This window comes from Myotis yumanensis, unplaced genomic scaffold (genome assembly GCF_028538775.1).
Source record: "Myotis yumanensis isolate MYYU_CA2020_CCGP unplaced genomic scaffold, mMyoYum1.0.hap1 SCAF_6, whole genome shotgun sequence".
NCBI classification, from domain to species: domain Eukaryota; kingdom Metazoa; phylum Chordata; class Mammalia; order Chiroptera; family Vespertilionidae; genus Myotis; species Myotis yumanensis.
Genome location: NW_027223757.1, coordinates 21,350,333 through 21,369,954, shown reverse-complemented (window position 1 = coordinate 21,369,954; position 19,622 = coordinate 21,350,333). Strand labels below are relative to the sequence as shown.

Here is a 19,622-nt window from a genome sequence, read left to right as displayed (position 1 = left end):
TGGCAGCAGACCCTCGTGGAACAGAATGGGTCTTCAGTCCTGAAGCTCTGCAGATTCCCAGAGAGGGACAGTTTTGTTTTGAGGAAATAGCAATGCACCTTTTCTGGATGTTTGGATGTATGGGAAATAGTGTTCTCTTGATTTTATGAAAAATGTAAGATATTCTCTAAAGTCACCTCTTTAGAAGTGAACAATGTAAAAATAATTTGTTCATTGTACCGTGCAGAGGTGCATCTTGATCTGATCCTACCTCCATGGATTATGTAAATTTTTTTTCAAGAAACTGTTTATGGTTATGTAAGGAATATGTTCCTTAAGTTTCATGTTTCAAGAGTTTTCTTTAAAGTTGGACATACAGCAATTAAAATTGAATATGGCTATCCCATAAATTCACAATACCCAGGCTAGATAACGAAGTGAAACCCATTAGACTTGCTATGGAGAAATTAGGAGTGATTATCTGTTTTTCCACATCACTATCCAGTTTGTCATCCACCTAGAAACTTCTTTATTTGACTGTAGTTGCTGCTCTTCAGCTGGAAACAGGTGCAGTTTGTATTAGTACTTTTCCCTGAGTAGCTATTCCATGTTTCTCTGCCTTCATTCAACACTTTGTTTAGAGTGATCCAGACTTTCAAACCAGGGTCCCCGTTGCTCCGGCTCACATGTTGTGTGATACTAACTGCTATGGTTAAAGATGGCAGTATTCCCTAGTTCCCTCCAGCTGCTAAGATTGAAGTTCCTTCTCCTCTCACGTTGGTATGAGTTGGTATACCCTTACCTCCCATTAGCAACAACCTCAGTCAGTGACATTATACTATCCTGGCACCAAATGGAAAGATGCATTCTTCTACTCGGGTGAAGACATAGTTGTATTTCTGACTTGGATATTGTCTCTGTCACCTCCAGAGATGGAAGAAAATTTGCCGTGGGGTAATTTGGTACACAATGTGAAATATTTGTCTTCAACTTTCACCCCTTAGTTCCCAAATCTAAGTTTTCTTTCTGGCTGTGGGTGAAACAGCACCCTGGAGTGGTTATCCTTTGAGAGCATAATGATCCTGTGGGACAGCTTTCGAAAATACACTCTCCCGGGTGACACCATCATTGAGCCTTCATTAGGCCATTAAACGTTCTAGCTCAGCAGGTTCTAGATAAAGGGATACTGGCAGGGCAATGAATCCCTGTGTCCTTGGAAGATCTGTTCATTTTTTTTTTCTCTGTAAAGTAAGTGTCTTGCTCAGAAGCACTGGTGTGTGGAATACCATGATCATGACTGATACATGGACTGGGAAGCTGGTAGAATCTTGGGGTGATCTACAGTGCTACTGTTTCAGCTAATATAAAATTCTGCCTCCACTAAGGTGGAAGGGGTATAATCATCTTGCCACTGGGTGGCTGCCTGATACCTCTAAGAATGATGTCATATCACGTATTTACATTTGCTTGCTGTTGCTACAAAGTGGTATGTAGCATTGCCGGTAATCATGTTAGTGTGAGAAAGGGGAAGTCCACGTTGATGAGCCTATATGTGGCTTTTATTCCTCTATTCCTAGTTTATTTTCCCATTGAACAAATGCTATAGGAAGTGGGGTGAGGGACAAGCTGACTGGCATACATAGAACAATATGAAGTAAGAGATATACCAACGAGACCACGTAACACCTAATGCACAGTAGGCAGCTCAGGTCGCTTGGTTACCTGGTATACCATTGTTTGCTTTTAATCCAGGGCTCAGTAGCAAGATCAGAACTCTTCCTCAAAAGGATCAATGGGTTTGCCAAAGAGAGCATGATTTAGCCTCAATATTCTAAGGGACTCCTATGGGTATTTTTTTTCCTATTGGGTCTTAGGACTGGTTTTTTACAGCATCCTGGTAATAAACAGGCATTTCAGTTACCATTGGATCAATGAGGTCATTAAAGCCAAGTTGTGGAGCTACTTGTACTAGCACTTGAACTAGCTGGATTGCAGTTTCTTTGGGGGAGTTGAAGCCAGAGCTGGCCACCTTTTGGGGCATTCAGTAAAATGGGTTAGAGCAGCATAATTCTCACCAAGCGCTGTTCCCTATTTGTATTGAAACTAAAGAAAAGCAATTTGTCATTTGCTTTGCAAGAGTATGTCAACAATCCATACAGATTAAGGGACCAAGATTCATTCTTTTCTGAGGGTCCTATATTTTCATGGAATTTATCTTCTACCTGTTGGCATACTTACAACCTTCCCTGGCCCCTAAGTACATGTTGCTTCTTGCTTTTCAAATCCTAAAAGCAGATATAAGCATTGTGTTGCCTAGTGTGGTGTCCTAAAGGAGGAGATGATCAATATCCTTGAAAACCGCTTATACTACAGAGATGTGAGCGTATATAAACCAAGATAAAACTATTAAGGCTCACTGCTCTTCTGTCCAACTGAAAGCATACTCCTCATGTTTTCTGTTTCTTTTAGGATAGAGCAAAGTGAAATTAAGTGGTATCAGCAGGTCTATGCAAGATAACAGAATTTGTGATGGTCTGTGGTAAATGTCCCATTTTGAAGAGCTTGTCAATTGGAGTCACTACCTGACTAGGGTTCTGCTAGCCATCATGACTTATCTTCTGCATCCTCCAGGCAGACCAATAAATGGGAATGGGAGGGGTATCACCACTCTCAGCTTGTCAGGGTTTTGGTGGCATTTCTGAGCAAGGACATAAGGACCGGAGTTGCTCTTGGTTCACCGTTTTGCTAGAGTGCAGAGCCACCAGGGGCTTTCAATTTTCTCTTCCTTTCCCTAAAACCTGTAGGCAGAAAGCATTAAAACTGGGGCTGCTGAGTCTCTCTGTTTGAAAAAAATAAACTAGGGGAATAACCACTTGGGGTATTTAGGCTCCCACTGAACTTGTTTTTTTGGTGGGTGGTAGCTTTCCTTTTTTTAATATTATTTTTTTCAATTATCGTGTACATTCAGTATTCTGTATTAGTTTCAGGTGTACAGCACAATGGTTAGAAAATCACATGCTTTCTTTTTCTTTAATTTTTTCTCACCTTACTGGGGATCAAACCCACAATGTAGGTATGTGCCCTATGGGGAATCTTACCCACAACCTTTTGGTGTATGGCACTCCAACCTGCCCATGGCTTAATACGACTTTTTAAAAAGACAAGAACCCTCTAGAGATGAGGTAAATGCCTGCCTTTATCCTATAGAGGTCTACACTTCAATTAGTCTGACCAATATACGTGAAAAAAACAAAAATAAAAAACAGCTTTAAACCTCTAAAAGATATTCCAAGAACATCTGTTGAGGTAAAAAGAAAATATGTAACTAATTGCAAGCAGCCATAAGTTAAAAACAGCAAACAAGAATTCTCTACTCTGCAACAGAAAAATCTGCCAAAATAAAAGCAAAAGAGATTCCTTTGAAACTAGCTGGGTGGTTAACAATTGCTATATGCTGTATGATTCCTCTTCAGTATTTATACTTTCCAACTCTGATTTGAAAGTGTTGGTCATTACGTCATCCTCAGTGAACAAAAGTTATTCTGTGTTTTGGAATACAATCATTCACTTTATCCCATAAATAAATAATGACTATTTAAAAGCATTTAAGCTATATAAGTAAACCACTTATTTTAAATGAAAAGAACGGGTGGGTTGGATTGTTTTTCTCTAGTTCTTAAGATGGATTTTCAACTTATTTCTACTTGGCATTTCATGTATACATGTCAAACTATGTAACCTTCCCTATTGTGAAGAGCCTTTTTTTTTTTTTTTAAATTGCATTGATCATAGACTTCTGGTTTGTGAGCTTAGCATGAATTTTAAATCCCTGATTTTTAACTTTTTTAAACCTATAAAAAAATAAAAGTATATTATAGTGAGATTTTTATATACCTTCACCTGGATTCACCAATTGTTGAAATTTTTCAACATTTGTTTACTATCCCTCACTCCAAATTCAAATTCTTCAATTGTCCCCACAATTTTTTATAGCAATTTTTTTTCCTGATTTAGAATCTAGTGAAAAACCACATTACCTTTTGATGGCTTTATTATTTTGGTCTCTTCCATTCTTTAATTTAGAAAGCTCGCCTGCTTTTAATTTTTTTCCTTTTGTGGTATTGACATTTTAAAAGTCCAGGCCAATTTTTTTGTAGATTATCCCACAATGTAGATCAGTCTGATTCCTTTCTCATGATTGGATGCAGGTTAAATATTTTGGCAAGACAAACGCATAGGTCCTATTGTGACTTTCTTATCGTATTGTCAGGAAGCTCTTAGTGCCAGTTTGTACCGTTAGTGGTGTTAAATGTGATTATTCATTTTAAGCAACAAATTTACCTATGATAACAGCTCTTTTATAATTAATGCCATCTATGTGGTAGTAATTTCAGGTCTTGTGAATGTCCTGTGGTTTTCTCATCCTTTGATGATCTGCTTGAATCACTTATTACAGAGTAATTGAAAAATGAGTTTTTTTCTAATTCTGTTAGTCCTCGTTTATTAACCATAATTCATTTACTTTATATTCCAATGAATTGTGTAATTGTTGCAATTATCTTCCTCACAATTTTTAAGTGAAAGTCCATGTGCCATTGCGCCAAATATTCTGATGGGAGAGGGAAGAATATAATACTTTTGGATCGTAAATGCAATTTGCTATGTTAATGCCCCCCCCCCCCCCACAATTTCCTCTTGAAAATTAATTCATTATCACTAATTAGATTCAAATAAACCATTTACTTCACTTTTTAAACCATTTTCTATATTTATCTTTGTTTTTTCTAATTTCTCAATTGCTTATATTAATTGTTGCCCTACCATCTGTAACAATTATACATTTATTTTCCATCATAATAGCTGTGGAAATACAGAGGACACTGAATCAACTTGGAACACCTCAAGATACTCCTGAATTGAGGCAACAGCTGTAAGTATTTAATTAAACAAAAAGAAAAAGGAAGAGTGGGAAAAATAACTGTTATATTCCTTTCATAGTGTGTAGTGTTATGCTTACTGGAGAAAACAATGGGAAATTAATAAGGTATTTCTGCTCCCCTATTTGTACCAAGCTTTTGTGTAAGTTTTTCCCTCTCCAGAGTAGGCAGATGTTTGTTTGTTGTTTTTTTAAAGATATGGCTTACCATATCAAAGCAGGACTTTATTAGTTACTTTTCTTATATATATTTTTTTCATTTTCCAGTTTTATTTATTTTAAAAATCTTTATTGTTGAAAGTATTACATATGTCCCCTTTGTCCCCCCATTGACCTCTTCTAGCCCGCCCACCCCCCAAGTCTTCACCACCCTATTGTCAGTGAACATGGGTTTTCTTATACTTTTTAAATAGGTTGCTTTTTATGGCTTTTGAAAACTAGTACTCTAAGCGTCTCTGTGTGTGTGATTTACTTCCCATGGCTATCCATCCCTACAGTGCTACAGTGACCAGATTTTTATTTGATTTAGATCGAATACGTATCCAATATGAGCTATTCCCCAAAAGCTTATACCAACATACTTGAATTTCAGGAAGCATTAGTCTCTGTTAAAAAATATAACATGTTTATATAATACATACTTCAGTAAATTAATATGCTGTTAGAACAGCAGTTGTATTTGTGGTGTTATAGATTTTACAGAGTGTTTTCTTACACGTTTTCTCATCTGAACCTTATCCAATTGGGGTGAAATAAATCAAAAGAACTATTTTCATTTTGCTTATAAGGAAAACATGTCCACTTGGGGTTTGATGATTTGCCTAACATCATTCTGAACGTGAGTTTTAAATCTTAGCTCAGCACAGACACAGCTGCAAATTTCAAGTAACATGTATGTAATAAGTTACATGCCAAACAACGTTGGCTCTGAAGGAAAAAAGAAGGAAGAAATTAAAAGATAGGTAATAATAATTCCCATTTCTTATGAATTACAATTTGAAGGATTTACAGTTATCTCTAATTTATATTGTACTTCTCTGTTGTGTATAAATGTCAGAGTGGTAAAAATGCCCTAATCTAAATAATAAACCATCATTTATTAGAATGAAGTAAAATGAAATAGAAGCACATAATTCTTAATAGTTACAATATTTTGCTAACATTAAAAGCAGATATTCTGAATCTATAGATATCATTAAAGTGTTCTTTTTAGAATTTTAATTATATGACTTTTTCTAAAGATTTAAAAAGGCATATTAAAAATAGGGTACTCAGGAAATATTTACAAATAGGTATAATTCTTATTGGTCAAGTGCAGATATCTGTATGTAAACATATTCTTCTGTAGTATCTTGTTATTTTAAAGGATCCTAAGTGGTGACTAATACGTGTTTAAAATGAGAAATATCATATAATATGTATGAGAGGTACCGATGTTATAATTTATAAAGCATCACATGAATACTAGCTTTTTTTAGTGTCATGTTCTTTAGTTAGAAATCTTTTAACTTTATAAGCTAGCTAGCAAGTTGGTTGTGGATACTGATATAATTTACTGCTGTTATTGTGACCTGTTCACTGTGGAAAAATGCTATTTTTTTCAGCAGCAAACTTAAATAATAGTAAATTTGTAATATTACTTACTACCTTTTTTCTTTTTCTCTTTTTAAGTATTTGTAGGACATAAATTCCCAGGTAGAGAAATATGAGAGGCCAGATGTACCTTAAGACCTGAGAACTGGGCAAAGTTTAGGGCAACAAATCCTCTTTACTAATTGATGACCTCCCAACTGTGGGATGCAGATAAAAGACTCCCACACCCCCAGTGTCTCTAGTTGGCTTGAGTCATCTTCTTTTCTAAATGCTACTGATAGTTATTGCTCAAAGTTTGGTTACCCATCCTGTGTGAGTAAAGTAAAATATATATATATATATTTTTTTTTATTGATTTTTTTTACAGAGAGGAAGGGAGAGGGATAGAATTAGAAACATTGATGAGAGAGAAACATTGATCAACTGCCTCCTGCACATCCCCTACTGGTGATGTGCCCACAACCAAGGTACATGCCCTTGACCGGAATCGAACCTGGGATCCTTCAGTCTACAGGCTGACACTCTATCCACTAAGCAAAACCGGTTAGGGCAAGAACTTTCCATGTCATATTTACTCAATATTTATCAAAGAATAGCCTCTGACAATTTTATTTTCATACAGAAATTCTGAGGCAGTCTGTAAAAAAGTGATTTTTTATAAAACTATCCATCAGGATTAATTCAAGTGGCAGAGTCATAGCTTAATGAAATATATTTATCCTTTCTCTATCATCTGTGTTTCTCTCTTTAGGCAACAGAAGCAGCAGTATACTAACCAACTTGCTAAAGAAACAGATAAGTACATTAAAGAGTTTGGATCTCTGCCCACCACCCCCAGTGAACAGGTACCAAGCTTTGAAAACACATTGTTGATGCATTGAATGTGAAAGGAATCCAATGTCTTATGGGATCTTTGAACTGTTACACTAGAAAGGAAATTAGGAGGGGGGATATTCTATTTGAGATTAGTTCACAGAACACAAAACTATATTTAATTGCCCAGGTAATATCCTGTGGTTCAATAAAGCAAAAATTATTTCCATGCAGTTGCCCTGACCCATAATTAAGTAAGTGCTCAGAAAATGCCTCCTGAGTAATTGTTTCCTGGCCTTCCAGGACCGACCTCACATAACGTGCGCACATTCAAGATGTGAGGTGTCCTGAGGGCACATATGTATTTCCTTGCTTACTTAGTGGATGTTGTTAGTTAGGTAAAAGTACAAGGCTTTATTTTCCTTAAAAGAAAAAAAAAGAGAACTACTTTAAAATAACCTCAAAATCATGACCCCAACTTCAGGATGAAAATTCGAGGTAAGGACTTCAGCATTATGGACTTTTTGCCTCAAGGTAAATTTATACAACTTTTGAACATATTGTCAGAATGTTATTAAGAGTCCATGAGTAAGACCCTGTAATTGGAGAGTGAGCGAGAATTTCAGAATTAAATAAAGAGCCAGCTAGTGGTGAAACTGCTTTGGCAAATTCTGTAGAACTTCACAGCTTGATTCTAGTAGGTTTTTATTCCCCTTTCCTCTAGCGTCAAAGGAAAATACAGAAGGACCGCTTAGTGGCTGAGTTCACAACATCACTGACAAACTTTCAGAAGGTCCAGAGGCAAGCTGCTGAGAAAGAGAAAGACTTTGTGGCCCGAGTGAGAGCCAGTTCCAGGGTATCTGTAAGTATCTAAAAGGCATTGTAAAAATGAGCATAATACTTTAGGGATCCCTCAGAAGTCCACATTGACGTATTTTTTAAGTCATAAAGCTTAGAAATCAGTATTTGAATAATGTTGAAGTGTTTCTGCTCAGTTTTTAAGAAGGATGATAGTTATGTAGTTATGTATTACTGCGGTTATTTTGTCCATGTCATGGAACAAACTATTATAGATTATATTAAAAATTATAGAAATATTTTGTCAGAAAAGATTGGGGGTCAAATCCTAAATAATATTCCCACACTTACTGACCCTGAAGCTGTTACTGAGGGCTCGTGCTAGTGTAGAGAGCACTCTGCTCCGGGTTGTATGAAGGTGGAAATGGACAGAGTGAATGTACAAATATTGAAGAATATTCACCTGGAGAAAATAAATGAACAGATAATTTAGAGTAGAATTTTGACTTAGTCTAATTTAAAGTTCCCTTAAACACTATCACAAGTTGTTTTCTTGTTTCTTAATGTAGAGTTTCCAAGATTATGTTACATTTTAATTAAATAATGTTTATTAAATGTTCTTAGAAATATTTAATGAGTGCCATCCTTGTCATTTTAGGGTATAATTTTATTATAACTTGAAGTAGTTGGCCTAAAATATTAGAACAATTTTTTTTCTTTACACATGTATTCACATGCACATGTAAAACAGTCTAGGTTATTGTAAGGGAAAATGTGAATGTTGCATGTTTTTTCTTTGCCCCTTCTCAGTCCACTCTATTGCTCAATTATTCAGGGTGGTTTTCCTGAGGAGAGCTCAAAAGACAAGAATCTTGTATCGTGGGAAAGGTAAGAGGTATAAAACATTATACAGATCAAAAGATACTTACTCAAATACATCTTATGTATTATAGTCCCTAGAACAGAATTAAAGCTTTCAGTATATTATATTATGACTACCCTAAATTACTTATAAACAAATAATAAATTTGAAAAAGAGTTTGAATCAGTTTTTATTGTATAATCTTAAATATATAAAAATATTCCAATACAGGAATAACACTTTCTAATTATTTGTCCAAATAAATATTATTGCTTAATTATCATTTGATATATTCTCTTGTGTGCGGTTTAAGTCAACCAAAAAAGAAATATCCAGCTGCCAAATACAGCTTCCAATAATTAAATCATAACTCTAAAAAAAATAGTATCCATCATATGGAATAAGAGTAAAATTTGATGAATATTTCTGTTATATTCTTAGAATTTGAGCAATTCTCTGACTTTAAAAAATATTCCATTTAGTATTTTTTAGTAGGAATGAAGTCCCATTGGTTTAATACAGTCTTTTCCCATATTCTTTTCTTTTTATTAGCCAAACTCAATCTCAAGTGCAAGTGCAAGATGACGAAATTACAGAGGATGACCTCCGCCTTATCCATGAGAGAGAGTCTTCTATTAGGCAACTTGAAGTAAGCTTTACATTGTAGAGTCGACTGCTGTTCAGTTCTTAGTGACTTTGTCCTCAAGATGCGTAGCTAATGCTGGGGGAGGGGTCGAGAAAGGAAACTAAATAAATATATCTATTTGGTGGCATTTCTGATATAAATTGGAATAATGCCTTTAAAAAACATCTCTTTAGAATTTGTGCCTGGGTGAGAGGACATACTCTCTTCCACTTTAACATTTTTAAAAAAAATTCTTTTACGTCATCTCAGGTCACTTTAGCATTGAGAAAATTATCGGTGTGGAGGTAAATGTCTGTTCAGCGAGTCTGATGCCTTCTATGGCACACGATTTCATCTGCAGTGTAATGACTTTTACAAGGGCTTTAAAAGTATTTTATTTCTCCTTAGTATGTTTATGACATTCAAAAGATCTAAAGCCTTAGTTCTTATGGCACTTGCATATTCCCTAGAGGGTGAGCTCGTAATAGCTAATAGTAGCTACAGTTTACTGAGGGCTTCCATGTGCCAAGTACGGTGGTGACAAGCTCTGTATGTTCACTGTCTCATTAGTTCTCGTAAATCTCTGTGAAGTGTTGACTGTGACATTACCATCGCCATATTATAGATGGGGAAACTAAGACAGGGATGAATATGAAAATTGCCCCATCCCTCCTGAATAAAGTATCAAAACATTACTCTTTAATCAGGTAAAATAATAGTTATTATATATTGAAGAAAAGTAAATTTATAACTTTTTTACTCACCACATTTCATAAATTTGCATACACCTAATGTTTTATTCTTTTAAGTTGTCAAATTGATGTATAGATTTTTACTAGAATATATCATAAGAATATTTTATGCCCTTGTGAGGAAATAGCAAGACTAATGCTTGTGATAACAAAGCATCAGATTATATAACATAAACTTGGTAATCATAGCCCTTTCCTAATACAGATCCTTCATTTTCATCCTGCTGTGCTTAATATTCTTAATGTTACAAACTTATTTTAGGGATTGGTTACTGTTATTCAAGCTCTGCTTACCTGGGATTGCTTATAGTAGAATAATTTTCTGTTGTTTCCGAAATTTATGCATTAAGTCTCCTATGTATGGCGGTTTGGTTTTTGTTTTGTTTTGAATTTTCCCCTTCTGTGTATTAGGGACTGAATTTCTGATTTTAATAATATGTGCCTTTTTCTCTTAGGCTGATATTATGGATATTAATGAAATATTTAAAGATTTGGGAATGATGATTCATGAGCAAGGAGATGTGATAGGTAAGCCCTGCTGATTAGATTTTATTTTATGAGGTGTGAGCAAACTACCTGAAGTTTACCTGTGGTTACTTCTCAAACAAGAGTAACTGTTCCCTCTCTTCTTTGTTTCCTCTGAAATCAAAAGTATAGTATACAGCAGACAAAGCATCACCCTTGGCATTATCTAAAACAGATCTCGCCTAGCTGATTTTGCTCAGTGGATAGAGCGTTGGCCTGCGGACTGAAGGGTCCTGGGTTCGATCCGGGCAAGGGCACATGCCTAGGTTATGGCCTGATCCCCAGTAGGGGGCATGCAGGAGGCAGCCGATCAATGATTCTGTCATCATTGATGGTTCTATCTCTCTCTGCCTCTCCTTTCCTCTCTGTAATCAATAAAAATATGTTTAAAAAAACCACACCAAACAGATCTCATTTTTGGCTCCTAGTGGTTGAAATGACCAGACTCATTTATTTTAGAATCCTCCAATTTAATCGGGCCTCCTGCTGAGATCATGGAAGGCACCATAAGATGTCATTCTAGCTCATTTCCAGGATCTCTGGTCTTATCCCAATCTAATTCTCATCACAGTAAGGACTTCTGGGAAAATTTGTGCTATTTATAATTGTGGGTGCTATCTTGCCTTTTAGATTAGAGGGAATAGGTAGCTATTTGCCTGATCATTCATCCTGAGAGGTTTTGGTAGATATATTTAATAGTATTACTTAGAATTCTTTTTTAAAATTTCTTAAAAATAAACCAGTGACTAAGGCTCCCTTTAAGTTTTAAATGTAATAGTGATTCATTTAAGGTGTCATTGTCAGCACTGATCAGGATCCTGATCATTTTGAAATATGACTATATATATAAAGATACATTTAATATGCTTTCTGAATTTGGTTCCATTGAAATACTTGAGCCTATGTAGTTCAATAGAACTATTATTTGTCCATTCTTAGTCTCTTCTCTCACTCTAGTAAATCACAGGGTAAAATTTCGAAAACCACTTATGCACCCAACAAATATTTATTGAGTGCCTACTATATCCAGGCGCAAATGCAGGCACTGGGGATTCAGCTGAAATTAAATAATAGATAAAAGACCCTGTCTTCATAAATCTTATAGTCTAATTGAAGAAGAGAGACAATAAAAAAGGAAAGGGAAGTCAATGGTGAAAAGTGCTGTGGGGAAATAAGGCCAGGGTAGGGGACAGGAGTGCTGGAGGCAGAGAATGTTGCTGCTTTACATAGTCAGGTAATGCCTTACTCACAGGTGACATTTCGGTGAAGACTTCTTAGGTAAGGGAGCAAGTGAGAGAAAGTGTTCCAGACAAAGGGAGCAGCAAGTGCAAAGGCCTTCGGGCAGAAGCACGTCTGACTTCTTGGGTGAGTGATGTGAGCAGGAGGAGCGTGGAGGTGATGTCGGACCTCACAGGGATGCCATCATGTAGGATCCTGAGCCGCTGTAAGGACTTCTATTATTATTATTATTTTTTTTAAAATATATTTTATTGATTTTTTACAGAGAGGAAGGGAGAGAGATAGAGAGCTAGAAACATCAATGAGAGAGAAATACCGATCAGCTGCCTCCTGCACATCTCCCACTGGGGATGTGCCCACAACCCAGGTACATGCCCTTGACCGGAATCGAACCTGGGACCTTTCAGTCCGCAGGCCGCCACTCTATCCACTGAGCCAAACGGGTTTCGGCAGGACTTCTATTATTAACAGGCGGGAAGCCAGAGAAGGTTTGAGCAGAGGAGTGTTATAATATGACATGGGTTTTAAGGCTCACTCTGGCTTCTAGGTTGAGAACAGACTGTAAAGGGGCAACACCAAAAGCAAAGAGACCACTTAAAGGGCTATTTCAGGGACCCAGATGAGCAATTATATTGCCTTGGATCAGACAGTAACATTAACCTTTGGATAAGGAACGCGTTTGATCTTACCTTCAGTGAAATCTAGTGATTTGTGCAGCTCTCTCACTGTAGCATCAACACGTGTTTACAGTTGTGTGTTGTTTTGCAGATAGCATAGAAGCCAACGTCGAGAACGCAGAGGTGCATGTTCAGCAAGCAAACCAGCAGCTGTCGAGGGCATCAGATTATCAGGTAATATTAACTCGAGTAAATTGTCTTATAACTCGGACTTTTAACTATGTGAGCGTGAGTATGAGTGATCAGGTGTAAAGTGGCTAGAGTTGTTTAAGTTTAAAATCGCATGGAAGACAGATCAGAAATATGCCAGTCATTGTAAACTGCAGTTAGCCTGAATGTTTCAGGGTCGAACCAGAATCATGGCTGCAGGGATAGGAACTTGGATGTTTAGCGTCCTGAGGGGAACAATAGGGAGGGAACGCCAGGCTTTTCTGACAGGCTCTGATGTCACCGTGACATTCCAACCCAGAACCTCTTGGACAGCCTGTTTCTCACTGTTCCCTTCCACCTTCTCTTCCCTTCTTGTCAATGACACTGTGGACTAAGGGGCAAGGATTTCTGTCCTACAGAGATCTCTTCAGGTCCTGTGGAAATCAGACATTCAAACCTCGGTTCTTGAACATCTCCCATCTCGAACAATTCGGTTCCCAACCAAGTTGTTCACAGAAAAAATGTCTCGATTGTTGAAGTTACCAAACTTCTGTTTTCAACCTGACAACCCTTTCACACTGATACCTCAGCAAGACCAAAAGCATCTCTCATGCCACAAACAGAGGAGAGAATGCTTTTGTTGCTGGTGAAATCAGTTTTAAAACATAAGAGGCCTTCACGAGTGCTGATGTTGCTAAGGGTGTAAAGAAACACTAATCACAGGCGATGGAAGAGGTAGAAGAACTGTTGTTGATTTGGATAAAGGAAAAGCAGTTAGCCGGTGATAGCGTTTCGGAGGCAGTGATATATGAACAAGCAAAGATGCTGCATGCTGACCTGGAAGACACCCCTGGACTGAGTGCTGAAAGTGACTCCTTTAAGGCGAGGAGGGGGTGGTTCGATAAGTTTAAGAAAAGAAGTGTTTATAGACTAAACAGTACATTAGACATATACTGTATATAAGAAAGATTAAAATAATCATTTGGGGACCAATTTACATTATTTCTAATGGGGAAAAAATGATTCCATTTTTTAACCAATTGCTTCTCAGACAGCCTTCCAGAACGGGTTAAGTTCGAGAACCAAGATTTCACTGTATTCAGTGTCCTTGACTATTGGCTATTCTGTCAGCATTCAGCAGGCCCTTCACTAGGAGTAAATTCATTTCTTAAGTAAATCAGGTTAATATAAAGAGTCCATATGTATGTATCAAATATAAAGTATGTTTCAAGTACTATATGCATATCAGGACCATGAACTATCAATATATTGTTGAATATGTAGACCTTTGATATTCTAAAGGAAAAAAAGCCAGGTTTTTTGGAAACCACTAAGTCACACTTAAGATTTGACTTCCCTTTCAAAACTTCATTTTTGTTGTTGTCCATAATTATTTTCTCAGACCTTGTTACCTTCTTATAAAATATCTAAGATTTGTACCATCTTAGATGTTTCCAGTTGCTTTTCACTCTTCTCACTAACTATAAAAGTTCCCTTTAATGTGAATGCCATGTTTTCACTGGACAGATCACTGCATATTCAGTGATATGTAGAGAACAATGAAGCTGTATAGAGACGCTGAGTTACAGCCAATTACATTCACTGATGGAGTAATGCATATTTACCCGTCTATTTGCATGTGATTCAGATATGCACAGCTGAAGAATTAATGTCATTGTGTCATAGACTATCTTACTCATAAATAGTTAGACACACATGGTAATCTGTAAATGCCAACAGTTATAACGGCTCAAACATAGTGTTAGCAGGACTCTTCAGTGACTGGGCTTACATATTATTTCCTTTGGCTTTTGGACTTTGGGGGGAATGTAGATATATTCAAGTTTTACTTTTCCTCTTCCTTATGCAAGGAAAAGCTTGCAGCCTCCCTGGAGAAAAGAAACACATCTTTTCAGGCTGCACCTCCAAAACTGGAGCTGCCCTTATGCTTAACTTGGGAGGCCCCACAGGGATGAGAAAAGAGCCACACAACACAGGTCCCAGGAAAAGAGCCGCTTTCCAATAGTCCTACTTGGAAGCCTTGATAGTAAACACCTGCCTTTGCAAAATAGGGTGCTTCTAAATAGGTTGGGTGGACCATGAGCATAAAAGAAGGTGATAAATGCTCTTACCACTGCAGCACCCCAAGGACCTCACTACCTGACCCTAGGGAGGGTTCCCCAGGTAACAGCTGTACTGTAGTGGAATGAATACCTGTGACTGTTCATAAAGGTGCATTACACGTGTCTGGGGTAAGCAAGTGGAGTCTGGGGAAAATATGTAAGCATGATATTGAAACTTTAGAGGAATTATGTTTTATATATAAGGGTATTCAGTTGAAAAATTAGATGAATATGTGGAATACTGAAAGTATTCACCATTTTCAGGGTAACTTCAGAGTCAGAAACATACTTTTTATAAATTTAATGGTACTTCTGGTTGACACACAGTATATTTACAAATTTTTCTACTCTGCAAGAAAAAGGATTCCTGCATGTTGCTGTGAGATACACAAGCCATTAAGAAATATAGAAATCTACAACTGGGCCAGGAATGAAGAATGGAATAAATCTTTAATCTTTATATTTTAAATGACTGTATCTTAATTTTTTTGCCTCTTTGTTTTTTATTTGTATGTTGAGAGTTTGAATGCAGTTTTCATGAATATGAAAGAATCAGAGTGATTTTGGAAACTAATAAAATAACTTTGGGAAAAATTGCTCAACACTTATTCTTGCTGACATTTTCAGAGAATTCATTTTGAAGAACAACTTTTTAAAAAAATGTATTTTTCAATTACAGTTGATATACAATATTATATTAGTTTCAAATGTACAACATAGTGATTAGATATTTATATACCTTATGGAGTGATCACCCCAATAAGTCTAGTATCCATCTGACACCAACATATTTATTATAATATTATTGACTATACTAGAGGCCCAGTGCACAAAATTCGTGCACGGGGGCGGCGGGGGGAGAGAGAGGGGTTATCCCTCAGCCTGGCCTGCACCCTCTCCAATCTGGGACCCCTTGGACATCCCTCTCACAATCCAGGACCACTGGCTCCTAACCGCTCACCTGCCTGCCTGCATGATCACCCCTAACCAACTCTGCCTGCCTGCCTGATCACCCCTAACCACCTCTGCCTGCCGGCCTGATTGCTCCCTAACTGCTCCCCTGCCAGCCTGATTTCTCCCTAACTGCTCCCCTGCCGGCCTGATTGCTGCCTAACCACTCCCCTGCCAACCTGATCACCCCCAAATGCTCTCCTCTGCTGGCCTGATCGCCCCCAACTGCCCTCCCCTGCTATCCTGATTGCCCCCAACTGCCCTCCCCTACCGGCCTGATCACCCCCACCTGCCTTCTCCTGCCAGCCTGATCGTCCCCTAACTGCTTGCTCCCCCACTGGCCTGATCGCCCCTAACTGCCTCTGCTTTGGCCCCCGCCACCGTGGCTTTGTCCAGAGGAAGTCAGACATGTGGAAGATGTCCAGTCGACCCAGTCTAATTAGCATATTGCCCTTTTATTAGTATAGATTTCCTGTGCTATACTTTATATCCCTGTGTCTATTTTTATAACTGGCAATTTGAAGTACAATTTTTTTTAAGAACAACTTTTTGCCGAAAGTTTAAAATTTATAAGCTTTTAAGCTGTTCTTTGTTTTCATAGATAGATAACCTCAATCTGATGCTTTAAATCAGTAGTTTTTGTTTTCTTGTGTCTTCTACCCCAGAAAAAATATCCAAATATCCCTTGACTTGTCCCAGTCACTTGAGAAAAATATTTTTGAAAAAATAGTTCCATTGAATTGAAGAGATTTTTAAGAAGCAAAAAAATACAGCCAAGAATTTTGGGGGCAATAAATTGCTATTGATTTTACTCTAGAAATGAACCAGATGATTTTCAGTTGCTATGGTGATGCTTCTCTACATTTGTAAACGTGTTTTTGTTTTTGCATCTGCAGCGCAAATCCAGAAAAACCATCTGCATCATCATTTCTCTCCTTGTCATCGGAATTGTAATTATTGGTGTCATATGGGGAGTGAAAGGCTAAAATTATGAAGGAGCACAGTGTTGCACTGTGTTATCTAAATTATGTAGGAAAGCCCCTGCAATCATGTTTTTTTTACTATTATTTTAAAGGTGTTGCATAAAGGATGGCTCCCAAACTTTTTATTTGGGGGGAATTTTCCTTTGGATCAAATATGATATTTCCTAATACTGAAAGTTTTTCTAAATATCAGTGCTGGCATAACTTCCATGATTTTTGGTCTAATAACTTAGTTTTTGCCCACATTGTATGTGTCTTTCATGTATAATTTATTTATCCTGTTGACTTCATTTTTGGAATTAATAAATTTAAAGGTGTCTGTGTGTGTGTGTGTTCTGTGGGCATCTGTCTCTCTTGTCACAATGTAACATGCACCCAGACTTGTGTTACTTCAATTAAAAATCACAAATTTAATTTGGATTAGGCCCAGCAGAGGAAATATTCTCAATAACTTAAAACAAATTGACCTGTTTCTATTGGCTTTTTTTTTTTCTGGTTTATACCAGCACAGATTATCTATTCAACTTTTACTGTTGTCTTCTCTTAAGACCCTTGATTACTCTGAATGAAGTCAGTGAAAAATTTCCTACTATATTTCAAATACCTGATGTGTATATATTAAGCATTTGCTGTAGATTGCCTGGTGAAATAGTAAGGGTAGATTGTTTTTACATAGGCTCTGTTTAAATCTGACATTTACTGAAGAATGTGTAGTCACTTTAAATGTGTGATGTGATTTGGAAGGAGAGTATGACACATCAATACCTATTGTGCTGGAATTCTAGAGATCCCAACCTGTTACTCTGCTGTGCATTTCCACAGCTATTATAATGGAAATTAATGATCTTGCCTTACATCCTGTAGAACAATGGTCACATTTGTATCCTGAGGTCAAAATTATTGGGGAGGTAACTGTTCCACAATTAATGTTTTTCAGCACTTAAAATATAGTGTTTATCTTGAGTACCATTTTGTACCATCTTCACTGGAAAAAAATGCCAATTAACTCACTTGCCTTTTTTGAGTCAATGTTGTTTTAATGCACTAATCTGAATACTGTAAAGAGGATTATCTTATTTTATAGTTTGTATTTCATATTGTTCTTATATAGCAAGGGCAGTTTTTATATGGCTGCTATGAGCTTCAAATGGGAACAATAAACAAACAACTAAATAGGTGTGTGGGTGATGGGTGATGCAGGGAGAACTCATACTTTCTATCTGTTCTGAAGTCAGTGCGAGCCCACTAGGCTCTTTGTAAATGCAGAAAAGCCTGCTGATTCATGTCACACCCAGTATCTTATGGCTATGGAAGTCCCAATGGCTTTCACAGATCACTTCAGTTGTATGGTTTTTGTGTGTTTTTTTTGTGTGTTTTTTTTGCCACAATTGTACTTGATAAATGTTATTATCATAAAGACAAATGCATTTACCTTTATTTATTTTATGGTAAGTTCCCAAGAACAGCAAAAGCACTTAATTTTTTGGCATGATGTGAGCACCATTATTTAAAGTGTAATAATTTATAAGTGATTTTAACTGGGACACAAATCAGTGACTAAAACCAGGAACTTCAGTGACTTGCATTCTTTTAAGAATCATTAATTTTGAAGGGGGACATTTGCACAAAATATTTGGAACAGAAAGAATAGTCTTGATTAGAAAAAAAACAAAAAACCATTGCAGTCACCAAAATTTTAAAATTCTTGAAGTGTTCCTTTAGGTTTTAAAATCGCTTTGAAAGGTGGCAAAGCTTACACTATAGAAAATAAAATTAGAGTTGTTTTAATGACTGTCAATATATCGGAATTGTTTGAGGCAAACTGAGTCTCAAACTGAATAAGTTTCCTTATCAAATGACACATATTGTTCACTTCAGTGTCCTCCAAAGACATGCTGGATGACACAGACTGAGGTTAACCAGCTTCTGTTCTTAAGCTGAATGACAGTGTGGCATGAATTACTTGGCCATTGTATTGGTTATTAAATATTATGGAAATGTTTTGGTTTTGCACAGTGATCGATGGTAAAAGAATAATTGGTGTCATTTCAACATAATGCAGGTTGTTTTTTTAGTGGGCATGGGATCACTCCAAAAATATGTAGATATGGATACAGATGGAACTCAACCTAGGACAGCAAACCTTGGGCACAGCATCTGGAGTCAGGCCACTGAGCATGCCCGGTTCCCATGGCAGCATCTGCATCATTGACTGAGAACACTGCTCCGTGGAAAGGTTGCCACTGAGTCCTATGGGGTCTTCACTGCTTTTGTTAAAAATGGCAAAATTTTCTACACAATAAAGTGTTTTGAACACCAGTCTTTTTAGACAAATTTATAATGAAAAAAAAAATGACTTTTGAAGACTTCTTGTTCCACAAAATTAGTCTGTAGTTTAGCAAGAAAAGTGCAGAATAGCTTTTATAGTTGGTATAATTTTTGTTTCTGTAAGTAGAAAAAAGAATGTTCTAATAAAAGATAAAACCTGTGTAAAAAAAAAGTCATTGTCCACCATTTAATAATAAAGAGCAATTCACAAGAGTAATTTATTCAGCCTTTTTTTTTTTTTTTTGGAAGGCAAAATTGACTTTTTTACACATGATCAGGTTGCTGCAA

The 19,622-nt window shown here is 36.8% G+C and overlaps 1 protein-coding gene across 2 annotated transcripts in view; it reads left to right on the top strand.

Annotated features, from left to right (window-relative positions):
* The window catches only part of STX7 (syntaxin 7), a 38,858-nt gene extending 19,533 nt beyond the window's left edge, over positions 1-19,325 (top strand). The window contains exons 3-10 of one of the 2 annotated variants that reach the window (XM_070417710.1): positions 4,840-4,909; positions 7,260-7,353; positions 8,046-8,183; positions 8,955-9,007; positions 9,534-9,630; positions 10,814-10,886; positions 12,891-12,973; positions 16,920-19,325. In XM_070417710.1, coding sequence (XP_070273811.1) covers positions 4,840-4,909; positions 7,260-7,353; positions 8,046-8,183; positions 8,955-9,007; positions 9,534-9,630; positions 10,814-10,886; positions 12,891-12,973; positions 16,920-17,009 — 698 coding nt within the window. In that variant the 3' untranslated portion in view covers positions 17,010-19,325. Of the gene's footprint in view, positions 1-4,839; positions 4,910-7,259; positions 7,354-8,045; positions 8,184-8,954; positions 9,008-9,533; positions 9,631-10,813; positions 10,887-12,890; positions 12,974-15,428; positions 15,649-16,919 lie in introns of those variants that run through there. The other variant, XM_070417711.1, reaches the window with a different exon arrangement.
* Positions 19,326-19,622: the final 297 nt, after the last annotated feature.